Source organism: Rhinoraja longicauda, chromosome 36, assembly GCF_053455715.1.
Source record: "Rhinoraja longicauda isolate Sanriku21f chromosome 36, sRhiLon1.1, whole genome shotgun sequence".
NCBI classification, from domain to species: Eukaryota; Metazoa; Chordata; class Chondrichthyes; order Rajiformes; family Arhynchobatidae; genus Rhinoraja; species Rhinoraja longicauda.
The window spans coordinates 8,847,481-8,869,630 of NC_135988.1; the positions used below are offsets into that span (position 1 = coordinate 8,847,481).

The 22,150-nt window shown below is 48.8% G+C and overlaps 2 protein-coding genes across 8 annotated transcripts in view; one reads left to right on the top strand and one right to left on the bottom strand.

The window, feature by feature from the left end:
- LOC144610155 (beta-microseminoprotein-like) overlaps positions 1 to 7,102 on the bottom strand; it is an 8,040-nt gene extending 938 nt beyond the window's left edge. The window contains exons 1-2 of the mRNA XM_078428705.1: positions 6,955 to 7,102; positions 1,720 to 1,834 (exon numbers count right to left, since the gene is read on the bottom strand). Of these exons, the coding sequence (XP_078284831.1) occupies positions 1,720 to 1,834; positions 6,955 to 7,000 (161 nt within the window). The 5' untranslated portion in view covers positions 7,001 to 7,102. The remainder of the gene's footprint in view (positions 1 to 1,719; positions 1,835 to 6,954) is intronic.
- Positions 1 to 14,712, top strand: part of LOC144610152 (beta-microseminoprotein-like) — a 20,659-nt gene extending 5,947 nt beyond the window's left edge. For 3 of the 7 annotated variants that reach the window (XM_078428700.1, XM_078428698.1, XM_078428699.1), the window contains exons 2-6: positions 11,054 to 11,276; positions 11,417 to 11,501; positions 12,302 to 12,490; positions 12,738 to 12,873; positions 14,475 to 14,712. In XM_078428700.1, the coding sequence (XP_078284826.1) occupies positions 11,274 to 11,276; positions 11,417 to 11,501; positions 12,302 to 12,490; positions 12,738 to 12,873; positions 14,475 to 14,583 (522 nt within the window). In that variant the 5' untranslated portion in view covers positions 11,054 to 11,273 and the 3' untranslated portion in view covers positions 14,584 to 14,712. Of the gene's footprint in view, positions 1 to 6,649; positions 6,667 to 11,053; positions 11,277 to 11,416; positions 11,502 to 12,301; positions 12,491 to 12,737; positions 12,874 to 14,474 lie in introns of those variants that run through there. The other 4 variants (XM_078428701.1, XM_078428697.1, XM_078428702.1 and 1 more) reach the window with 3 other exon arrangements.
- Positions 14,713 to 22,150: the final 7,438 nt, after the last annotated feature.

Here is a 22,150-nt window from a genome sequence, read left to right on the forward strand (position 1 = left end):
AGGCAGGAAATGGTGTCGGGTAGACTGATGGGACTGAAGGCTGATAAATCCCCCGGGCCTGATGGTCTGCACCCCAGAGTATTTATGGAGGTGGCGCTAGAAATTGTGGACGCATTAGTGATCATTTTCCAATGTTCTATAGATACAGGATCAATTCCTGTGGATTGGAGGGTAGCTAATGTTGTCCCACTTTTTAAGAAAGGAGGGAGAGAGAAAACGGGAAATTATAGACCAGTTAGTCTGACATCAGTGGTGGGGAAGATGCTGGAGTCAATTATAAAAGACGAAATTGCGGAGCATTTGGATAATAGTAACAGGATTCTTCCGAGTCAGCATGGCTTTACGAAGGGAAATCATGCTTGACTAATCTTCTGAAATTCTTTGAGGATGTAACTAGGGAAATTGACAGGGGAGAGCCGGTGGATGTGGTGTACCTTGACTTTCAGAAAGCCTTTGACAAGGTATTGGAGGTAGGGTACTGGCATAGATAGAAAATTGGTTGACAGACAGAAAGCAAAGAGTGGGGATAAATGGGTCCCTTTCAGAATGGCAGGCAGTAACTAGTGGGGTACCGCAAGGCTCGGTGCTGGGACCGCAGCTATTTACAATATACATTAATGACTTGGATGAAGGAATTAAAAGTACCATTAGCAAATTTGCAGATGATACAAAGCTGGGTGGTAGTGTGAACTGTGAGGAAGATGGTACGAGGTTGCAGGGTGACTTGGACAGCTTGTGTGAGTGGGCGGATGCATGGCAGATGCAGTTTAATGTGGATAAGTGTGAGGTTACCACTTTGGTGGTAAGAATAGGAAGGCAGAGTATTATCTGAATGGTGTCAAGTTAGGAAAAGGGGACGTACAACGAGACCTGGGTGCCCTGGTGCATCAGTCACTGAAAGGAAGCATGCAGGTACAGCAGGCAGTGAAGAAAGCCAATGGAATGTTGGCCTTCATAACAAGAGGAGTTGAGTATAGGAGCAAAGAGGTCCTTCTGCAGTTGTATAGGGCCCTAGTGAGACCGCACCTGGAGTACTGTGTGCAGTTTTGGTCTCCAAATTTGAGGAAGGATATTCTTGCTATTGAGGGCATGCAGCGTAGGGTTACTAGGTTAATTCCCGGAATGGCAGGACTGTCATATGTTGAAAGACTGGAGCGACTAGGCTTGTATACACTGGAATTTAGAAGGATGATAGGAGATCTTATCGAAACGTATAAGATTATGAATGGGTTGGACACGTTAGAGGCAGGAAACATGTTCCCAATGTTGGGGGAGTCCAGAACAAGGGGCCACGGTTTAAGAATAAGGGGTAGGCCATTTAGAACTGAGATGAGGAAACACTTTTTCAGACAGAGAGTTGTGAATCTGTGGAATTCTCTACCTCAGAAGGCAGCGGAGGCCAATTTTCTGAATGCATTCAAGAGAGAGCTAGATAGAACTCTTAAGAATAGCGGAGTCAGGGGGTATGGGGAGAAGGCAGGAACGGGGTACTGATTGAGAATGATCAGCCATGATCACATTGAATGGCGGTGCTGGCTCGAAGGGCCGAATGGCCTCCTCCCGCACCTATTGTCTATTGTCTACACCCATCAATTCCCAACGCATCGGCAACCCACACGACCCCCATCCCTGGCATCGGCGACACCCACTCGAACGCTGCGGTGCCAGTTCAGCCATCGGGGTCAGACCCTGTGCTGTGACCAGCAGAGGATTACTTACCGGTCACAGCATCTGTAGCCGTCATTATCACAAAAGCATTCCCTGCAGTTTGTTGCGTTCCACGATTCTCCAATTCTGTGCATCGACCCGTCGGTCTCATCAATACAGCCGTTAGCTGTTGGTGACAAATACAGCCGGTGGTCAGTGTCCCGTCAGGGTGTGGAGTGACCCGAGGGAGTGGCGGGACCGTGGTGTTGACTCAATACAAACACACACTGGAAATGAGCCATTCAGACCATTGGGATGAGGTCCTATAAGGTGAATTTAGGGAGCTAGGGGATAAACTTAAAAGTAGGGCCTCAAAGTTAATAATCTCTGGATTACTACCAGTGCCACGTGCTAGTCAGAGTAGAAATAGGAGGATATTTCAGATGAATACGTGGCTTGAAAAATGGTGCAAGGGGGAGGGTTTCAAATTTCTAGGACATTGGAACCAGTTCTGGGGGATGTGGGACCAGTACAAACAGGACAGTCTGCACCTGAGCTGGAATGGAACCAATGTCCTTGGGGGAGTGTTTGCTAGTGGTGTCGGGGAGGATTTAAACTAATGTGGCAGGGGGATGGGAGCATGAGCAGAGAGACACAAGGGTGTAAAATGAGGGTAGAAGCAATAGGGAGCAAGGTGAAAAGTAAAAGTGGCAGGCAGAAAAATCCAGGGCAAAAATCAAAAAGGGCCACTTTTCAACATAATTGTATAAGGGGTAAGAGTGTTGTAAAAACAAGCCTGAAGGCTTGTCTCAATGCAAGGAGCATTTGTAATAAGGTGGATGAGTGGAATGTGCAGATAGTTATTAATGAATATGATATAGTTGGGATTACGGAGACAAGGCTCCAGGGTGGCCAAGGCTGGGAGCTGAACATCCAGGGATATTCAATATTCAGGAGGGATAGACAGAAAGGAAAAGGAGGTGGGGTAGCGTTGCTGGTTAGCGAGGAGATTAACGCAATAGAAAGGAAGGACATTAGCTTGGAGGATGTGGAATCGATATGGGTAGAGCTGCGAAACACCAAGGGGCAGAAAACGCTAGTGGTAGTTGTGTACATGCCACCTAACAGTAGTAGTAGAGTTGGGGATGGCATCAAACAGGAAATTAGAAATGCGTGCAACAAAGGTAAAACAGTTATAATGGGTGACTTCAATCTACATATAGATTGGGTGAATCAAATTGGCAGAGGTGCTGAGGAAGAGGATTTCTTGGAATGTATACGGGATAGTTTTCTAAACCAACATGTAGAGGAACCAACGAGAGAGCAGGCTATTCTAGACTGGGTATTGAGTAATGAGGAAGGGTGAGTTAGCAGTCTTGATGTGTGTGGCCCCTTGGGCAGGAGTGACCATAATATGGTTGAGTTCTTCATTAGAATGGAGAGTGACTTAGTTAATTCAGAAACAACGGTTCTGAACTTAAAGAAAGGTAACTTTGAGGGCATGAGACGTGGATTGGCCAAGATAGACTGGCAATTGATTCATAAAGGGTTGACGGTGGATATGCAATGGAGGGCATTTAAAGACCACATAGATGAACTACAACAATTGTTCATCCCAGTTTGGCAAAAGAATAAATCAGGGAAGGTAGTGCATCCGTGGCTAACAAGGGAGATTAGGGATAGTATCAAAACAAAAGATGAAGCTATAGTGGGCCAAGTAGGCCAAAATAACGACAAGTAGGCAAGGTTAACGAAAGCGTGTTTACTGTATCTCTGGAACTCCAAAAGGGAATGAGAGTCATGCGGTCCTTGACCTTTATACTCCCGGCCGAAGTCCGCCTCCTTGGCTCGACCCATTCCCGTGCCGAGGGGTCGTGAGTGGTATGGCCCGACCCTCGGGAGCCGCCACAAAGCGTACAAATTAGCAAGAAAAAGCAGCCTACCAGAGGACTGGGAAAAATTCAGAGTCCAGCAGATGAGGACAAAGGGCTTAATTAGGAAAGGGAAAATAGATTATGAAAGAAAACTGGCAGGGAACATAAAAGCTGACCGCAAAAGCTTTTATAGATATGTGAAGAGAAAAAAGATTAGTTAAAACAAATGTAGGTCCCTTGCAGTCAGAAACAGGTGAACAGGGAAGTGGTTTTAGGTAAATTTAATGGCTTAAAGGCCGATAAATCCCCAGGGCCAGATAGGCTGCATCCCAGAGTACTTAAGGAGGTAGCCCCAGAAATAGTGGATGCAATAGTGGTAATTTTTCAAAACTCTTTAGATTCTGGAGTAGTTCCTGAGGATTGGAGGGTAGCTAATGTAACCCCACTTTTCAAAAAGGGAGGGAGAGAGAAAACGGGGAATTACAAACCAGTTAGTCTAACATCGGTAGTGGGGAAAATGCTAGTCAGTTATAAAAGATGGGATAGCAGCACAGTTGGAAAGTGGTGAAATCATTGGACAAAGTCAGCATGGATTTATGAAAGGTAAATCATGTCTGACGAATCTTATAGAATTTTTCGAGGGTGTAACTAGTAGAGTGGATACGGGAGAACCAGTTGATGTGTTATATCTAGACTTCCAGAAAGCTTTCGACAAGGTCCCACACAAGAGATTAGTATGCAAACTTAAAGCACATGGTATTGTGGGTTCAGTATTGATGTGGATAGAGAACTGGCTGGCAGACATGAAGCAAAGAGTAGGAATAAACGGGTCCTTTACAGAATGGTAGGCAGTGACTAGGGGGGTACCGCAAGGCTCAGTGCTGGGACCCCAGCTATTTACAATATATATTAATGATTTGGACGAGAGAATTGAATGCAACATCTCCAAGTGTGCGGATGACACGAAGCTGGGGGGCAGTGTTAGCTGTGAGGAGAATGCTAGGAGGCTGCAACGTGACTTGGACAGGTTAGGTGAGTGGGCAAATGCATGGCAGATGCAGTATAATGTGGATAAATGTGAGGTTATCCACGTTGGTGGCAAGAACAGGAAAGCAGACAATTACCTGAATGGTGGCCGATTAGGAGAAGGGGAGATGCAACGAGACCTGGGGTGTCGTGGTACACCAGTCATTGAAAGTAGGCATGTAGGTGCAGCAGGCAGTGAAGAAAGCAAATGGTATGTTGGCATTCATAGCGAGGGGATTTGAGTATGGGAGCAGGGAGGTTCTGCTGCAGTTGTACAGGGCATTGGTGAGACCACACCTGGAGTATTGCGTACAGTTTTGGTCTCCTAATCTAAGGAAAGACATTCTTGCCATAGAGGGAGTACAGAGAAGGTTCACCAGATTGATTCCTGGGATGGCAGGACTTTCATACGAAGAAAGACTGGATAGACTCGGCTTGTACTCGCTGGAATTTAGAAGATTGAGGGGGGATCTTATAGAAACTTACAAAATTCTTAAGGGGTTGGACAGGCTAGATGCAGGAAGATTGTTCCCGATGTTGGGGAAGTCCAGAACAAGGGGTCACAGTTTAAGGATAAGGGGGAAGTCTTTCAGGACCGAGATGAGAAAGTTTTTTTTCACACAGAGTAGTGAATCTGTGGAATTCTCTGACACAGAAGGTAGTTGAGTCCAGTTCATTGGCTATATTTAAGAGGGAGTTAGATGTGGCCCTCGTGGCTAAAGGGATCAGGGGGTATGGAGAGAAGGCAGGTACGGGATACTGAGTTGGATGATCAGCCATGATCATATTGAATGGCGGTGCAGGCTCGAAGGGCCGAATGGCCTACTCCTGCACCTATTTTCTATGTTTCTATGAAGTGGCAGAGTCGGTCCCCGTTTGTACGGACCCGGACGTGGCACTTGGCTGCACTGTGCCGTTTTAGCCCGATTCCGGCAACGGCACCCGGACCGAACACTAACAGCGGCGCTGCTGATGGAGCAGATGCCTCACAGCGCCAGAGAGCGGGTTCGATCCTGTCCCAGGGCCTTGTCTGTGTGGATCCCGCTCGTTCTTCCCGTAACCTACGTTGGGTTTCAACGGGTTTCTTCCCATAACCCAAAGAGGCGCTGGTTTGTCTATAAATAAGCCTTTGTAAATTACCCCGAGTGTGTAGGAAGTTGACGGGAAAGGGGGATAGCTTGCTACAGACAACTTGGAGACCGTCAATGGATATTTTTTAAGGCAGCGATTGACAGATACTTCAATGATGCTTTATTGTCACATATACCTAAGTACAGTGACATGCTTTGTTTTGCATAGAAGCAGGTGAAACCATGTATCAGACCTCACCTCGGCAGTACACAAGTGTCGCCATGTTTAGCGCCGACGAACGTGACAAAGCTGCACCGAACAGTCCTATCAAGAGCCTGCCGCAGCCCTGATTTTCTAACCGACCTCACTGTGGACATTGGACTCTTTCTCTGCAACTGTAAGCGTGTCACTCGTTAGGGGAGAAGGCAGGAGAATGGGGTTGAGAGGGATAGATAGATCACATATGATTGAATGGCGGAGTAGGTTGGCCTAATTCTGCTTCTGGAACTTTGAACTTATGAACGTAGAACTGGTGAGGACCAGTGATCAATGCTTGCGTGGACTAGGTGGGATGAAGGTCCTGATTCTATCCGAACTTCACACCGCTCGGGGTCCCATGTGGGGGAATAATGTTCAGAGCTCAGTCTAAACTTTGGTACCTGTCGCCCCGGGGTAGCTGCGCGTCGTTCTGAGGAGACCCTCCAATCCACCCTTGGACAAGGGTGAGTGCCTCCGCTGAAGTGCGGCAGAGGTGTGCTCCCTCAGCTGGGTATTGGTAGGTGGCATCAACCTCCACTACGCTCAGGCTCCAACCAGACCGAGGAACAGGCGGGGAAGCCAAGGTTGACGAGCGCAGCGCCATGACTATGATGGCCTGCCCAGTCCTTGCTCTCGGTCGAGTCTCGCTCTCGCATAGGAAAGAGAGATTCGGATGGATAGATTACCGGTTAGGTTCTGTCGCTGAATGGAACAGGCGGATTCCGACAGCTGAGCAGCTAGAAGCAGCAGACCGATGCCCAGTAGGAATTTATGCAACGAGAAAAGGAAGGTGAGACAGAGAGAGAGTTTAATGAGTAACGTGGTCAAGTAACTAATATAAATAACTAACTGTCATATGTTGAAAGACTGGAGCGACTAGGCTTGTATACACTGGAATTTAGGCGGATGAGAGGAGATCTTATCGAAACGTATAAGATTATTAAGGGGTTGGACACGTTAGAGGCAGGAAACATGTTCCCAATGTTTGGGGGAGTCCAGAACAAGGGGCCACAGTTTAAGAATAAGGGGTAGGCCATTTAGAACGGAGATGAGGAAAAACCTTTTGTGGTGTATTTACCATTTTGAGTTTTGTGTTTTGGCAGCTGAGCCTTGCCGTAATACATCCCATCCTCGTCGCCAACTTTAACTTTAACTTTAAATGTGGTGTTTTATGATAAGAATCGACGAGTGAGACAGGTTAGCATAAAACAAATGGCTGCTTTCCTTCAACACCACCAGAGAGTGTAATCAGGTATCCCACAATGCTTTATACCCGGAACTACGGCAAGGCTCAGCTGCCAAAACACAAAACTCAAAATGGTAAATACACCACACTTTCTCAGTCAGAGAGTTGTGAATCTGTGGAATTCTCTGCCTCAGAAGGCAGTGGAGGCCAATTCTCTGAATGCATTCAAGTGAGAGCCAGATAGAGCTCTTAAGGATAGCGGAGTCAGGGGGTTTGGGGAGAAGGCAGGAACGGGGTACTGATTGAGAATGATCAGCCATGGTTACATTGAATGGCGGTGCCGAATGGCCTCCTCCTGCACCAATTGTCAATTGTCTATTGTAACTGTAACCTGTCACCGACACCCTAGAACAGACATGTCCAAAGTCCGGCCCGGGGGCCAATCGCGGCCCGAGGTCAGATTTTACACGGCCCGCAGCTTCCATCTTAAAATGTATTATTTATGGCCCGGCAGCACTGTCTAACAGAATGAAGGTAGGGGGAGGGGAAGGGAGAGGCGACTGCGACTACACCTCCCGGCGGGCAGCGCTGCCCGATCTGCGGATTGTCATATGCGAGGTCCGGGGGGGGGTGTGGGGGCTCATTAGTTAAAGGTCCGGGGGGGGGGGGGGGCGGGAGCGCATTAGTTAAAGGTCGGGGGGGGGGGGGGTGGCGCATTGGTTAAAGGTCCGGGGAGGGGTGGGAGCGCATTAGTTAAATGTCCGGTGGGGGGGGGGGGAGCGCATTAATTAAAGGTCCGGGGGGTGTGTGGGGGGGGGGGGGGGTGGGGGGAGCGCATTAGTTAAAGGTCCCGGGGGGTTGGGGGGAGCGCATTAGTTAAAGGTCCGGGAGTGGGGGGGGGGGGGGGGGCATTGGCCCTTGGGTATTTTCACATTATCAAATCTGGCCCTCTTTGAAAAAAGTTTGGACACCACTGCCCTAGAAGGTGAATGTGCAGCGACTCCAAGCTTCGCTGATCCGTCTACTGAATACCAAGCGGCCCGATCCATACGTACCATGATCTTCCAACCAGGCTGGTTCTCCCCGAAGTCTGAGCACCTTTTCCTCCCCCCGCTCCTCCTCCCGCCCTCCCCCTCCCTCCCTCCTTCCTCCCCCTCCCTTCTCCCCCTCCTTCCTCCTCCCCCCTTCCCCCTCCCCCCTCCTCCCCCTCCCCTCCCTCCTCCTCCCCCTCAATCCGCCCCTCCCTCCTCCCTCCCTCCCTCCCAATTCCCTTCTCCCCTCCCCATCCCTCCCCTCCCTCCCCCTTCCCCCCTCTGCTCCACCCCCCTTAACCCACCTTATCGTCCCTCCCCCTCCCTCCTTCTCCCCTCTCTCCCTTGGAGATAGATTTAACCTTAAAATGTGAATAACCATAAAAATATAGCACCTTGTGACACGGATTTCATTTAAACTTCTTCCATTAGCACCAAAGGGACGGCGGTGAGTAAGGTGTGCCTAAAATTGCCGCGCTATCGTGTAGCGTTTTGGCTGTAGTTCAAGAACAAACAAACAAACGAGAGTCTTAGTGTATAGATGGGCCAAACCCTTGCTTTGCCTCTCTTAGACAAGTACAATGATCGGAGAGGTTTAGAGGGATACTAGACCAAGTGGATCCGTTGGGCCCAAACCTCTCCTGCATTGGTACAGCACCTTTTCCTCCCCCTGCTCCTCCTCCCGCTCTCCCCCCTCCCCCTCCCGCCCTCCCCCTCCCACCCTCGTTCCTCCCCTCCCCCTCCTTCCTCCTCCCCCTTCCCCCTCCTCCTCCTCCCCCTCCCTTCCTTCCTCCTCCCCCTCCCTCCGCCCCTCCCTCCTCCCTCCCTCCTCATTCCCTTCTCCCCTCCCCATCCCTCCCCTCCCTCCCCCTTCCCCCTCTGCTCCATCCCCCTCAACCCACCTTATCCTCCCTCCTCCCCCTCCCTCCTTCTCCCCTCGCTCCCTAGGAGATAGATTTTAACTTAAAATGTGAATAACCTTAAAAATATAACACCTTGTGACACCGATTTCATTTAAACTTCTTCCATTAGCACCAAAGGGACGGCGGTGAGTAAGGTGGGCCAAGGACATCAAAAGAGAAAGTAGAACTATCACAAGGGCGGCAACCGCGGCACAGCTGTTAGAGCTCCTGCTCCACTTATCTTGATCTCTGATGTTATCTATGAGGGATTTGCCCATTTTATTTCCGAGCGCTCCAGTTGCCTCCCACATCCCGAAGTCTGAAGAAGGGTCCCAACCCGCAACGTTACCTGTCCATATCCATCCACTGTTATTGCCTGACTTGCTGGGTTCCTCCAACACTTTGTCTTTATTCACCAAAGACGTGGGATGTTGGGAGGTTAATCGGCTGTTGTATATTGTCCCACGTGTGTAGGTGCGTGGTGGAAATTGGGGATCATATATCAGTTGACTGAAACTTGGTTAACAAATTGAAAGCAAAAGGAAGGAATTAATGTGAGCTTCTCCTGCGGTCAGGGTGTATCTCGAGGGATCCTCCAGAGATCGACGTCGCAGAATTAACCCTTCACATTCCGTGCCAATGATTTTACCAACTAAAGGGCCTGTCCCACAGGCGATTTTAAGGCGACTGCCGGCGACTAGGCTGTCGCCGACAGTTCGCCGGGGAGTCGCGGGCATGATCGTGAGGAGTTTTCCAAAGATGGTAGTGCATCGTAGTGGATCTCGGCGCGTCAGTGAGAAATCAAATGGTTTGAAATTTCTCGGCGATAGCTGGCTTGTCGCCAGGTATCGTAGCTTATTGCTGTCGCATGCTGTCCCCAGGTTTGATAGGTTCTCTTAAGATGCACTTAGAAGCACATAATATTAAAATAAGTAAAGTCATTACAAAATACCAATAAAATGCTTGTGTTTAACCAATTTATTTACCGTCAGGACATTTGACAGGTAGATTGGAGGCGACAGTTTGGCGGTCAGGTAAGCGTGGGAATTTTCGCGATGTTTTTGGCCTCAGCCATTACATTTAAAGTGGGCTCCCAACCCAGATATGCATCTCCCTTACATTTTCAAAGAATGCCCACACACTTTTCACAAAAATACACTGAACCACTTTTTAAATTATTTCTTTTTAATACAGCTATTAGTAAACTGGAAGTAAATCCGGTTTATTCCATGTTACAGTGAAGCTTGGTTTTTAAGTAGCCCATACAAGGTGTTATAGTTCAAAACTCTCAAGGACTTACCGACTTGTCAGTGGTTTCAGCGAAAACCAGGACGCCGGAGAAGCATTGACAGCGTGGGAATTTTCGCGATGTTTCAGAAGACGCTGTAATCTCGACCTGACACGGCATTGTCGTCGGGTAAAAGAAAAGTTCGGCGATCTGCTGCGACTTTGACAGTCGCCGGCAGTCGCCAAATAATCGCCTAAGTGGGACAGGCCCTTTTAACACGACCAAACGCTACGTTGGTGCAAAACTAAATGGAGATAGGTGAGCCCACGAGGGAGCTTGACAGGTTGAGTACCTTGTATGTAGCGGGATCCCGGCCCGAAACGCCGACTCTCCTCTGCGACAAGTGCCGGAAGACGTAGGTTCAAGGAAAGAGGCAAGGTTTAATAAGAACCGAAGGGACCACGTGTTCACTTGGACGGTGGCAGGTATTTGGAACGAGCTGCAGGAGGAGATAGTTGAAACAGGTGCGAAAACAACAATTAAAATACACTTGGACAAGTGCAAGGATAGGAAAGCTTTAGAGGGGTACGGGCCAAACGCGGGCAAATTGGCCGAGATAAGAAGGGACACAGACACAAAACGCTGCAGGTACTCCAGTATTTCAATGTAAACCAGCATCTGCAGTTCCTTCCTGCACATTAGATGGCTTATCTTGGATGGCATGGACGAGTTGGGACGAAGGGGCTATTGTGTATGGTATGACTCTATGACAGATGGTTTGCTGAATTACACCAGCACTTTCTTTTATCTTTGTTATTAATTTTGTCCAGCAGGGTGCAGGGGTAGAAATCCTTGGGAACATTCCTCAGATTACCAGATCGCTACTCAGTCTTTCATTCTGACGAGCCGTTTCGTCAGGGCGCAGGCAGCAAAAGAGATTCGATCGACCGGCGGGGGAGTGGAACTGGAGAACAGAAGTCTGCAGCCGTTGTCACTGGGACGGAGGTTGTCCGCTCAGATATCGGGGAGAACCGGCCTGTTTGGGAGATCATGGTACGTATGGATCAGGCCGCTTGGTCTTGAGTAGACGGATCAGCGAAGCTTTGGATACTTATATTAGTTACTTGACCACGTTGCTCATTTAATCTCTCTCTCTCTCTCTCTCTCTCCCCCCCTTCCTTCTCTCTTTGCAGAAACTCCTACTGGGCATCGCTCTGCTGCTGCTCGCAGTTCAACTGTCGGAATCCGCCTGCTTCTTTCAGCGACAGAACATAAGCGGTAATTTATCGATCTGAATCTCTCTCTCTCTCCTATCCGGCAGTGAGACTCAACCGAGAGCGGGGACTGAGCGGGACCTCATACTGATGGCGCTAAGCTAAAGCTCGTCACCCCTTGCCCCCACCCCTTCCCCCCTCCTGTTCCTCGGTCGGGTTGCAGCCTGAAGGTGGTGGAGCTTGATGCCCCGACTCAGCTGAGGGAGCGCTCCTCTGCCACACTTCAGCTGAGGCGCGAAACCTTGTCCACGGGTGGATTGGAGGAGCTCATCAGAACGACGCGCAGCTACCACGGGGGGAAATATACCCAGGTTTAGACTGAGCTCTGAACATTAATCTCCCGCGTGGGACTCCGAGCTGTGTGAGGCTGGGATTTAGCCTCAGTATTAGAGATGCAGCGTAGAATCGATTTATTCACAAAATGCTGGAGTAACTCAGCGGGTCAGGCAGCATCTCGGGAGAGAAGGAATGGGTGACGTTTCGGGTCGAGACCCTTCTCCTGACCTGCTGAGTTACTCCAGCATTTTGTGAATAAACGATTTAGTCAACATTGATCACCTGTTCATACCAGTTCTACGTTCATGAGTTCATAAATCCCCGAGGCAGAATTAGGGTAATTGGCCCATCAAGTCTACTCCGTCATTCAATCATGGCTATCTTTCTCTCTCAACCCCAATCTTCTGTCTTCTCCCCGAACCCTTGTCACCCTTCCTAGTCAAGAATCAGTCGATCTCTGCATTTAAAATGTCCATTGTCTTGACCTCCAAGTTATCCCGCTTTCTATTAAAACTCCCTACTCTCCAGGGGTAATTTACAGACTAATTAACCGACAACCCAGCGCCTCTTTCGGATGTGGGAGGAAACAGGAGCACTCGATGAAAACCCACGTCGGTTACGAGGAGAATGTGCAAACTCCACACAGACAGCAGCCGAGGTCAGGATCGAACCCGCTCTCTTACGCCGCGAGGCGTCTGCCCCATCAGCCGTGCCACTGTAAGTGTTGGGTCCGGGCGCGGTTTGCCGGAGTCGGGCTAAAACGCCACAGTATAGCCAAGTACCAAGTCCGTGTCAGTGCACGCTAGGGATGGACCCTGCCACCTCCCGATAATAGTCTCAATAGCTCATTTTCAGGGTGCGCTTTTTTTTTGTTATTGAGTCAACACCACGATCCCTCCACATCCTCGGGTCGCTCCGTTCCCCGAGCGGGCCACTCACCACCCGCTGTCTTTGTCACTAACAGTTGCGGACAAATCCCAGGACTCCAGCGTCTGCATTGACACGACCGACGGGTCGGTGCACAAAGTGGGAGAATCGTGGAACGCAACCAACTGCATGGTGTGTTCCTGTGAAACTGGGAGTTACAGGTGCTGTGAACGGTATGTAATCTCCCTCTGGCCACCGCACAGGGTCTGATCCCGACGGCTCAACTCACACCGCGGCGCCAACGCCAGGGAAGGGGTGGTGTGGGTCGCCGATGCGTTGGGAATTCATGGGAGTAGTGGGTCTGAAGTCCCGAACAATCTCCGCACTCCCCATCTCCGAACAAACCCAAGACAGTGTATAAAATCACAAGAGGAATGGATCGGGTAGACGCACCGAGTCCCTTGCCCAGAGTTGGGGGAATCGAGAACCAGAGGACATACATAGGTTTAAGGCGAAAGGGGGAAAGATTCAACAGGAATCCAAAGAGTAACTTTCTCACACACTGAGTGATGGGTGTATGGAACGAGCGACCGGAGGTGGTATTTGAGGCAGGTAGTATCGCAACGTTCAACAAACATTTGAACAGGTCAGGTCAGGTTTAGGGGGATATGGAGTAGTGTAGATGGGGCATGTTGGTCGACGGGGGCAAGGTGGGCCGAATGGCCTGTTCCACGCCATATGCCTCTAACATTCTATGACTTTATGGCAGACCAGATCTGATTCCGAGTAAATATCTAGGGGGAAAAGATTGTGGGGAACGCATATGAGTCTGTACGGGGGAAGCAATCCATAGAGTCACACAATATTGACATGGGCCCATCAGCACAGCGAGTGCATGGCGTATATCAATCACCCATTTAGACTCGGCGGACTGAAGAAGGGTTCAGACATGAAACGTCGCCTGGTCCTTTTCTCCAGAGATGCTGCCAAACCCGGTACGTTGCGTCCATCTTCGGTATCAACCAGCATCTGCAGTTCCTTCCTCCCCGTCTATTATACTCACCCTACTCTAACCCACTTGGCGCTCTCAACACCCCCTCAGTTCCCTCGAGATTTTGACACTGCCCTGAACAACCAGGGCTGCTTACAGTGGCAAATTAACCCACGGACCTGCACGTCTTTGTAACCAGAGACACTGGGGTGGGAAAGGAAATTCGGGCGGTGGCGGTGAGAATTTGCAAAGAGAGTAGCCGAGGTCGAGATCGAAACTGGGTCGCTGGAGTTGTGAGGCAGCAGCTCCTTTGGCCGTTCCAATGTGTCCCATGCAAGGTTGCTACGGAGAGAGGGATGGGCTGGAGCGGGCGAAGGGTTGAGAAGCACGAGAGGCAATAGGTGGCCAGAGGCAAAACTAATACCGGGAACCCACCTAGTGAATGGCGGGGGTCTAGAGTGTGGTGGTGGCAGATTCAAAACAGAACTGGACCCAAACTTGAAAGGAAAAGTCTACAATGAGATTGAGGGAGTGGATTAATCTGTATTACCCCTGCCTAGATCAAGTGTGGACCCGGCGGGTTGATCCTGCCTAGATCAAGTATGGTATAAGAAGATAACTGCAGATGCTGGTACAAATCGAAGGTTTTTATTTACAAAATGCTGGTTAACTCAGCAGGTCAGGTAGCATCTCGGGAGAGAAGGAATGGGTGACGTTTAGGGTCGAGACCCTTCTAGGTCAAGCATGGACCGGGCGGGTTGAGTGTCCTCCTTCAATATCTGCCCTTTCTGTAATGTCTAAACTCTGAACAATTTATTACTGCGTCCATAATGTATTCCTCAGGTCTCCGAGAACATTCGTGTTCCCTGAAGATTGTGTCGCAGTGTTTGATAGTGAAACTTGCCAGTATCGAATCCACATGAAGGGCAACCCTTCTCTCGACTGTTCATGATGGGACGGCTGGGAATAAGCTGGAATACCCATGCCCCTCCCTTCTGACGTGGAGACATGCATCAATGAGATACGGGAGCCTTGACTATTGCATGTAATACCTGTATCACAATAAACATATTCTGCAGTTGTTGCATTGTCCATCGCTTCCATTAGAAATGGGTATGAAGAAGCAGGCTCTGAAAATGAGTGCGGTGGACATTGTGAGATGAGGGTCTGAGGAAATATAGATTGGTGTTTGTGCAAGTACAGAATGTGGTCCACAGCAAAGGTGTGTGTGTGGGTGCGTGCGAGCGTTCGCGTGTGTATGTTGTGGTGTGTTTGTGTATGTGTGCGTGTTACGGTGTTTATGTGTGTTATGGTGTGTGTTGCGTGCATGTGCCATGTGTGTGTGTGAGTGCATGTGTGTGTGTTATGATGCGTGTGTGTTATGGTGTGTTCACGTGTGCGTGTCTGTATTATTGTGTGTGTCTGTGTTTTGGTTATGGTGTATGTTTGAGAGAGAGAGAGAGAGAGAGAGAGAGAGAGAGAGAGAGAGAGAGTGTCTCCTAATAGATGAATGTGCAAAGCACGCCATGGAAGTGAGTGTTTCAGACATCTAACTTTAAGCACATAGAAAGTTAAAGTTCACAAGACGATCAGAAGCTGGAATCTTGGGAACGTTTTCTAATTTAGCAAAGGATATTAATATATTGAAGCAGAAAAGGAAGATAGAATTTGAAAAGAAATCTATGAGAAAGACAAACACTCAGGTCTTCTGTAGTTTGGAATGAATCGATTGAAAGATACAGAAAGGAAATAGCCTTTGGCCCACTGAGTCCACGCCAACCATCGATCACACTAGTTCTAACTACTCCAACCTCATCTATTGTATCAGCTGCTCCAGATATCAACTTATTTACATCGGCGAAACCAAACGCAGGCTCGGCGATCGCTTCGCTCAACACCTACGCTCAGTCCGCATTAACCAATCTGATCTCCCGGTGGCTGAGCACTTCAACTCCCCCTCCCATTCCCAGTCTGACCTTTCTGTCATGGGCCTCCTCCAGTGCCATAGTGAGTCCCACCGGAAATTGGAGGAACAGCACCTCATATTTCGCCTGGGCAGCTTGCAGCCCAGCGGTATGAACATCGACTTCTCCAACTTTAGATAGTTCCTCTGTCCCTCTCTTCCCCTCCCCTTCCCAGATCTCCCTCTGCCTTCCTGTCTCCACCTATATCCTTCCTTTGCCCCGCCCCCCTGACATCAGTCTGAAGAAGGGTCTCGACCCGAAACGTCACCCATTCCTTCTCTCCTGAGATGCTGCCTGACCTGCTGAGTTACTCCAGCATTTTGTGAATAAACACCTTCGATTTGTACCAGCATCTGCAGTTATTTTCTTACACTAGTTCTATATCATCCCACTTTCTGATGCAGGCTAAATACATTATAGGCAATTTACAGAGGCCAATTAACCTGCAAACCTGCCATATTTGGGATGTGGGAGAAACCAGAGCATCCAGAGGAAACCTATGTGGTCAAAGAGAGAACATGCAAATTTCGCAAAAGCAGCACCCGAGGTCAGGATTGAATCAAGGTGTCTGGTGCTGTTAGACAGCAGCTCTACTAGCTGCACCACTGGAACACCCTTGTTTGATGATCATTTGAAGGAATGGACAGGGAAAAGCAGCTTTTTACTGGCAAGAAAGTACAAGGAGAGGATCTCTCTCAGGGCAAAATGCGATTCTCATCTGCCCAAATGCAATCCACCCATTGGTTCTTGCAGATTGGATGGTAACGCATGTTTGGTTGAGAGATACAGCGCGGAAACAGGCCCTTCGGCCCACCGGGTCCGCGCCGACCAGCGAACCCTGCATATTAACACTATCCCACACACACTAGGGACAATTTTTACATTTACCAAGCGAATTAACCTACATACTTTGGAGTGTGGGAGGAAACCGAAGATCTCGGAGAAAACCCATGCAGGTCACGGGGAGAACGTACAAACTCCGTACAGACAGCGCCCGTAGTCTTGAGTAAGAAGGGAGAACTAACTGACACCAGCATTTGGGAAAGTGTGGGAATGCAACATAAAGAATGTGATATCAAGGAAATTAGCAAATAATGTAACTAAGCAGAACCAATGCAAATTTATAAAAGTCAAATTCTGTGTAACACATCTATTGGAATTCTGTAAAGTGCTACATCGCGTACAATGGACGAGGGGAGAGCCACTCGATGTGGCAGATTTAGATTTTTGGACAAATAAATTCCCATTAAGTTCTCCAAATTCTCCTGACTAACTCTAACCTCTCCCCTCTTGAACGTGCAGCCCTCCACTCACTCTGCAACAACCCTGACTTAGTCATCAAACCCGCTGACAAGAGAAGTGCTGTGGTAGTCTGGCGTGCTGACCTCTACCGGACCGAGGCCAGACGGTTGGGCCATCTATATAAAAAGATAAAAATAGTTATATTTGGGCAATATAAGGCCCCATCCTCTTCCATTATAGATGAGGCTCTCACTAGGGTCTCTTCTACATCCCACAGCTTCGCTCTTGCTCCCCCTTCCCCCATTCATAACAAGGACAGAATCCCCCTCGTTCTCACCTTCCACCCCACCACCCAGCGTATCCAACAAATCACCCGCAAACATTTCCGTCACCTACAACGGGACCCCACCACTGGCCACATCTTCTCATCCCCTCCCCTTTCTGCATTCCACAGAGACCGCTCCCACCGTAACTCCCTGGTCCACTCATCCCTTCCTACCCAAACCACCCCATCTCCAGGCACTTTCCCCTGCAACCGCAGGAGATGCAACACCTGTCCCTTTACCTCCCCCCTCAACTCCACCCAAGGACCCAAACAGTCTTTCCAGGTGAGACAGAGGTTCACCTGCTCCTCCTCCAACCACATCTATTGTATCCACTGCTCCAGATGTCAACTTATTTACATCGGCGAAACCAAACGCAGGCTTGGCGATCGCTTCGCTCAGCACCTTCGCTCTGTCCGCCTTAACCAACCTGATCTCCCGGTGGCTGAGCACTTCAACTCCCCCTCCCACTCCCAGTCTGACCTTTCTGTCATGGGCCTGCGCCAGTGCCATAGTGAGGCCCACCGGAAATTGGAGGAACAGCACCTCATATTTCGCTTGGGCAGCTTGCAGCCCAGTAGTATGAACATCGACTTCTCCAACTTTAGATAGTTCCTCTGTCCCTCTCTTCCCCTCCCCCTTCTCAGGTCTCCCATTGACGTCCTGTCTCCACCTATATCCTTCCTTTGTCCCGCCCCCCCTGACATCAGCCTGAAGAAGGGTCTCGACCCGAAACGTCACCCATTCCTTCTCTCCTGAGATGCTGCCTGACCTGCTGAGTTACTCCAGCATTTTGTGAATAAATATTTTCCCATTAAGTTTGTTTAGTTTAGTTTAGTTTAGTTTAGAGATATAGCATGGAAAAGACCCTTCAGGCCATTGAGTCCACACTGATCACCGATTACCAATACACTGGTTCTATGTCTGACCCAGGAGGGGTAATTTACAGAAACCGATTAACCAACAAAATTGCACGTCTTCAGAATTTGGGAGGAAACCGGAGCACCCGGAGAAACCCACGCGGTCATAGGGAGAACGTGCAAATTGCGCAGGCATCATCCCCAGTCAGGATGGATCCTGGGTCTGTGACGCTGTGAGGCAGCAGTACTACCACTGCACCATTGTGTTGCTCAATTGGGAATAAGGTTAGAGCGCAAGAAACTGGGGATAATACACCAGTGCGTTGAGAGATGGTTTTTAGATAGAAAACAAAGAGTAGGAATTAATGTGCCTTTGTCCGGTTGTCGGGGTGTCCCTCCTGGAGTCCTGGGCAGACCAGTGATCGAGCCCAAACCTTCACAACTCATGTCAGTAACTTGGCTTACAGGATCAGATTAACCACTTCCAAACGTCCTGACCACACAAAACAGTGGGGAGCAATCAGGATGCAAAATTTAGCATGGACAATAGACAATAGGTGCAGGAGGAGGCCATTCAGCCCTTCGAGCCAGCACCGCCATTCAATGTGATCATGGCTGATCATTCTCAATCAGTACCCCATTCCTGCCTTCTCCCCATATCCCCTGACTCCGCTATCCTTAAGAGCTCTATCTAGCTCTCTCTTGAATGCATTCAGAGAATTGGCCTCCACTGCCTTCTGAGGCAGAGAATTCCACAGATTCACAATTCTCTGACTGAAAAAGTTTTTCCTCATCTCAGTTCTAAAAGGCCTACCCCTTATTCTTAAACTGTGGCCCCTTGTTCTGGACTCCCCCAACATTGGGAACATGTTTCCTGCCTCTAACGTGTCCAACCCCTTAATAATCTTATACGTTTCGATAAGATCTCGTCTCATCCTTCTAAATTCCAGTGTATACAAGGCTAGTCGCTCCAGTCTTTCAACATATGACAGTCCCGCCATTCCGGGAATTAACCGATTAAACATACGCTGCACACCCTATGTAAAATTATGAGAGGCATGGATAGATTAGACGGTCAGAACCTTTGTTTTTGGCCCATATATCCCTCTAAAAACTCATCGACAGACCTCACGGCAACAGACCTAGGAACGGAATCGACTATGAATCAGACAACCAGCACAGCAACTGACAGAACAGCAGCGCCAGCAGGACACAGGCTACAAAGCTGCATCTGTGGCTGGAAAAAGATAACATCAGAGAATAGGGCAGCACGGTGGCACAGCGGTAGAGTTGCTGCCTTACAGCGAATGCAGCGCCGGAGACTCAGGTTCGATCCTGACTATGGGCGCCGTCTGTACGGAGTTTGTACGTTCTTCCCATGACCTGCGTGGGCTTTCTCCAAGGTCTTCGGTTTCCTCCCACACTCCAAAGACGTTCAGGTTTGTAGGTTAATTAGCTGGGCAAATGTAACAATTGTCCCTAGTGAGTGTAGGATAGTGTTAGTGTGCGGGGATCCCTGGGCGGCGAGGTCCCGTTGGGCCGAAGGGCCTGTTTCTGCGCTGTATCTCTAAATCTAAAAAATCTAAAATCTAAATCTAGAAGGGTCTCAAGGTCCACCAGGGCAGAAAAAAAAGTGCATGACAGAACTTGGTGAGGGGCCTTGCATTGACCATTACTCTCTAAGAGGTAGGTCAAATCAGCTGAGTGAAGCCCAGTGGCAGGATAATCACCACAGCCCACATGGTATCCTTTACGATCCATGTACCTGTCCAAATGACTTTTAAATCCTTACCTAAAAGGAGCCAATAATCAAATTCATCTTATCGTGACATGACCTCCCACCTATTTTCAGCAAAGTTGGATACCTTACACACTGAGCCTTTCTCCAGGTCGTTAATGTAAATTGTAAATAATAGAGGGCCAGAAACTAATCCCAGGGCACTCCATCAGTTCCACCCACTTAAATGATTCACCTTTTCTGACTCTGCCCTCAATGTGATAAACAATCCTTAATCCATGCCAATGCACTTCCCCTAATATGTTAGGCACAGTACAACCTGTGCCCCAGACTTTTACATGGAGCCTAGTCAAATGTCTTCTGAAAATCTAAATATACGACATCTACTGGTTGTCCATTATGAACACTCCTTGATACATCCTCAAAGAACTCCAGCACATTTGTCATACGGGGTCTACCTTCCCTGAAAACAGATGGGTTTGGTTTGATTACACAAAACCTCTAATTGACAAGCTATTTCTACCTTCCTTCCCGAGAACAAAGAGGGACCCGTCATGGGGGTGGGGTGGAGGGGGGAGGGGGGGAGGGGGGGAGGGGGGGAGGGGGCGCCAAGAAAGAAGAGGACCCATTGGGGCCACATTGAACACTTCATAGCTACTTCATAATAACTTTTTTGGCGCCCAAAACGAGTCGACTCTTTGCATACTTAAGTAAAGTATTTAAAACAAAGGATTTCACTGGGACATGTCACATGTGATAATAAAGTACCATTCATTCATTATATCCAGCATCTTGCCCACAAGAGATATTAAGCTCACAGGCATCACAAAATGCTGGAGTAACTCAGCAGGTCAGGCAGCATCCAGGAGAGAGGGAATGGGTGACGTTTCGGGTCGAGACCCGAAAAGTCACCCATTCATAGAAACATAGAAACATAGAAAATAGGTGCAGGAGTAGGCCATTCGGCCCTTCGAGCCAGCACCGCCATTCAATATGATCATGGCTGATCATCCAACTCAGTAGCCTGTACCTGCCTTCTCTCCATACCCCCTGATCCCTTTAGCAAAAAGGGCCACATCTAACTCCCTCTTAAATATAGCCAATGAACTGGCCTCAACTACCTTCTGTGGCAGAGAATTCCACAGACTCACCACTCTCTGTGTGAAGAAATGTTTTCTCATCTCGGTCCTAAAAGACTTCCCCCTTATCCTTAAGCTGTGACCCCTGGTTCTGGACTCCCCCAACATCGGGAACGATCTTCTCGCATCTAGTCTCTCCAACCCATTCAGAATTTTATATGTTTCTATAAGATCCCCCCTCAGTCTTCTAAATTCCAGCGAGTACAAGCCCAGTCTATCCAGTCTTTCCTCATATGCAAGTCCCGCCATCCCAGGGATTAATCTGGTGAACCTTCTCTGTACTCCCTCTAAGGCAAGAACGTCTTTCCTCAGGTTAGGAGACCAAAACTGCACACAATACTCCAGGTGCGGTCTCACCAAGGCCCTGTACAACTGCAGCAGAACCTCCCTGCTCCTAAACTCAAATCCTCTTGCTATGAATGCCAACATACCATTCGCTTTCTTCACTGCCTGCTGCACCTGCATGCTTGCTTTCAATGACTGGTGCACCATGACACCCAGGTCACGTTGCATCTCCCCTTCTCCCAATCGGTCACCATTCAGGTAATACTCTGCTTTCCTGTTCTTGCCGCCAAAGTGGATAACCTCACATTTATCCACATTATATTGCATCTGCCATGCATTTGCCCACTCGCCTAATCTATCCAAGTCACTCTGCAGCCTCCTAGCATCCTCCTCGCAGCTAACACTGCCACCCAGCTTCGTGTCATCCGCAAACTTAGAGATGTTGCATTCAATTCCCTCGTCCAAATCATTAATATACACTGTAAATAACTGGGGTCCCAGCACTGAGCCTTGCGGTACCCCACTAGTCACTGCCTGCCATTCCGAAAAGGACCCGCTTATTCCTACTCTTTGCTTCCTGTCTGCCAACCAATTTTTGATCCACCTCAAAACTGAACCCTCAATACCGTGTGCTTTAAGTTTGTACACCAATCTCCTATGTGGGGCCTTCTGAAAGTCCAGATATAACACATCGACTAGTTCTCCCTTATCCACTCTACTAGTTACATCCTCGAAAAATTCTATAAGATTCGTCAGACATGATTTGCCTTTGGTAAATCCATGCTGACTTTGACCGATGATTTCACCACTTTCCAAATGTGATGCTATCACATCTTTAATAACTGACTCTAGCATTTTCCCCACTACCGATGTTAGGCTAACTGGTCTATAATTCCCTGTTTTCTCTCTCCCTCCCTTTTTTAAAAGTGGGATTACATTAGCTACCCTCCAGTCCTCAGGAACTACTC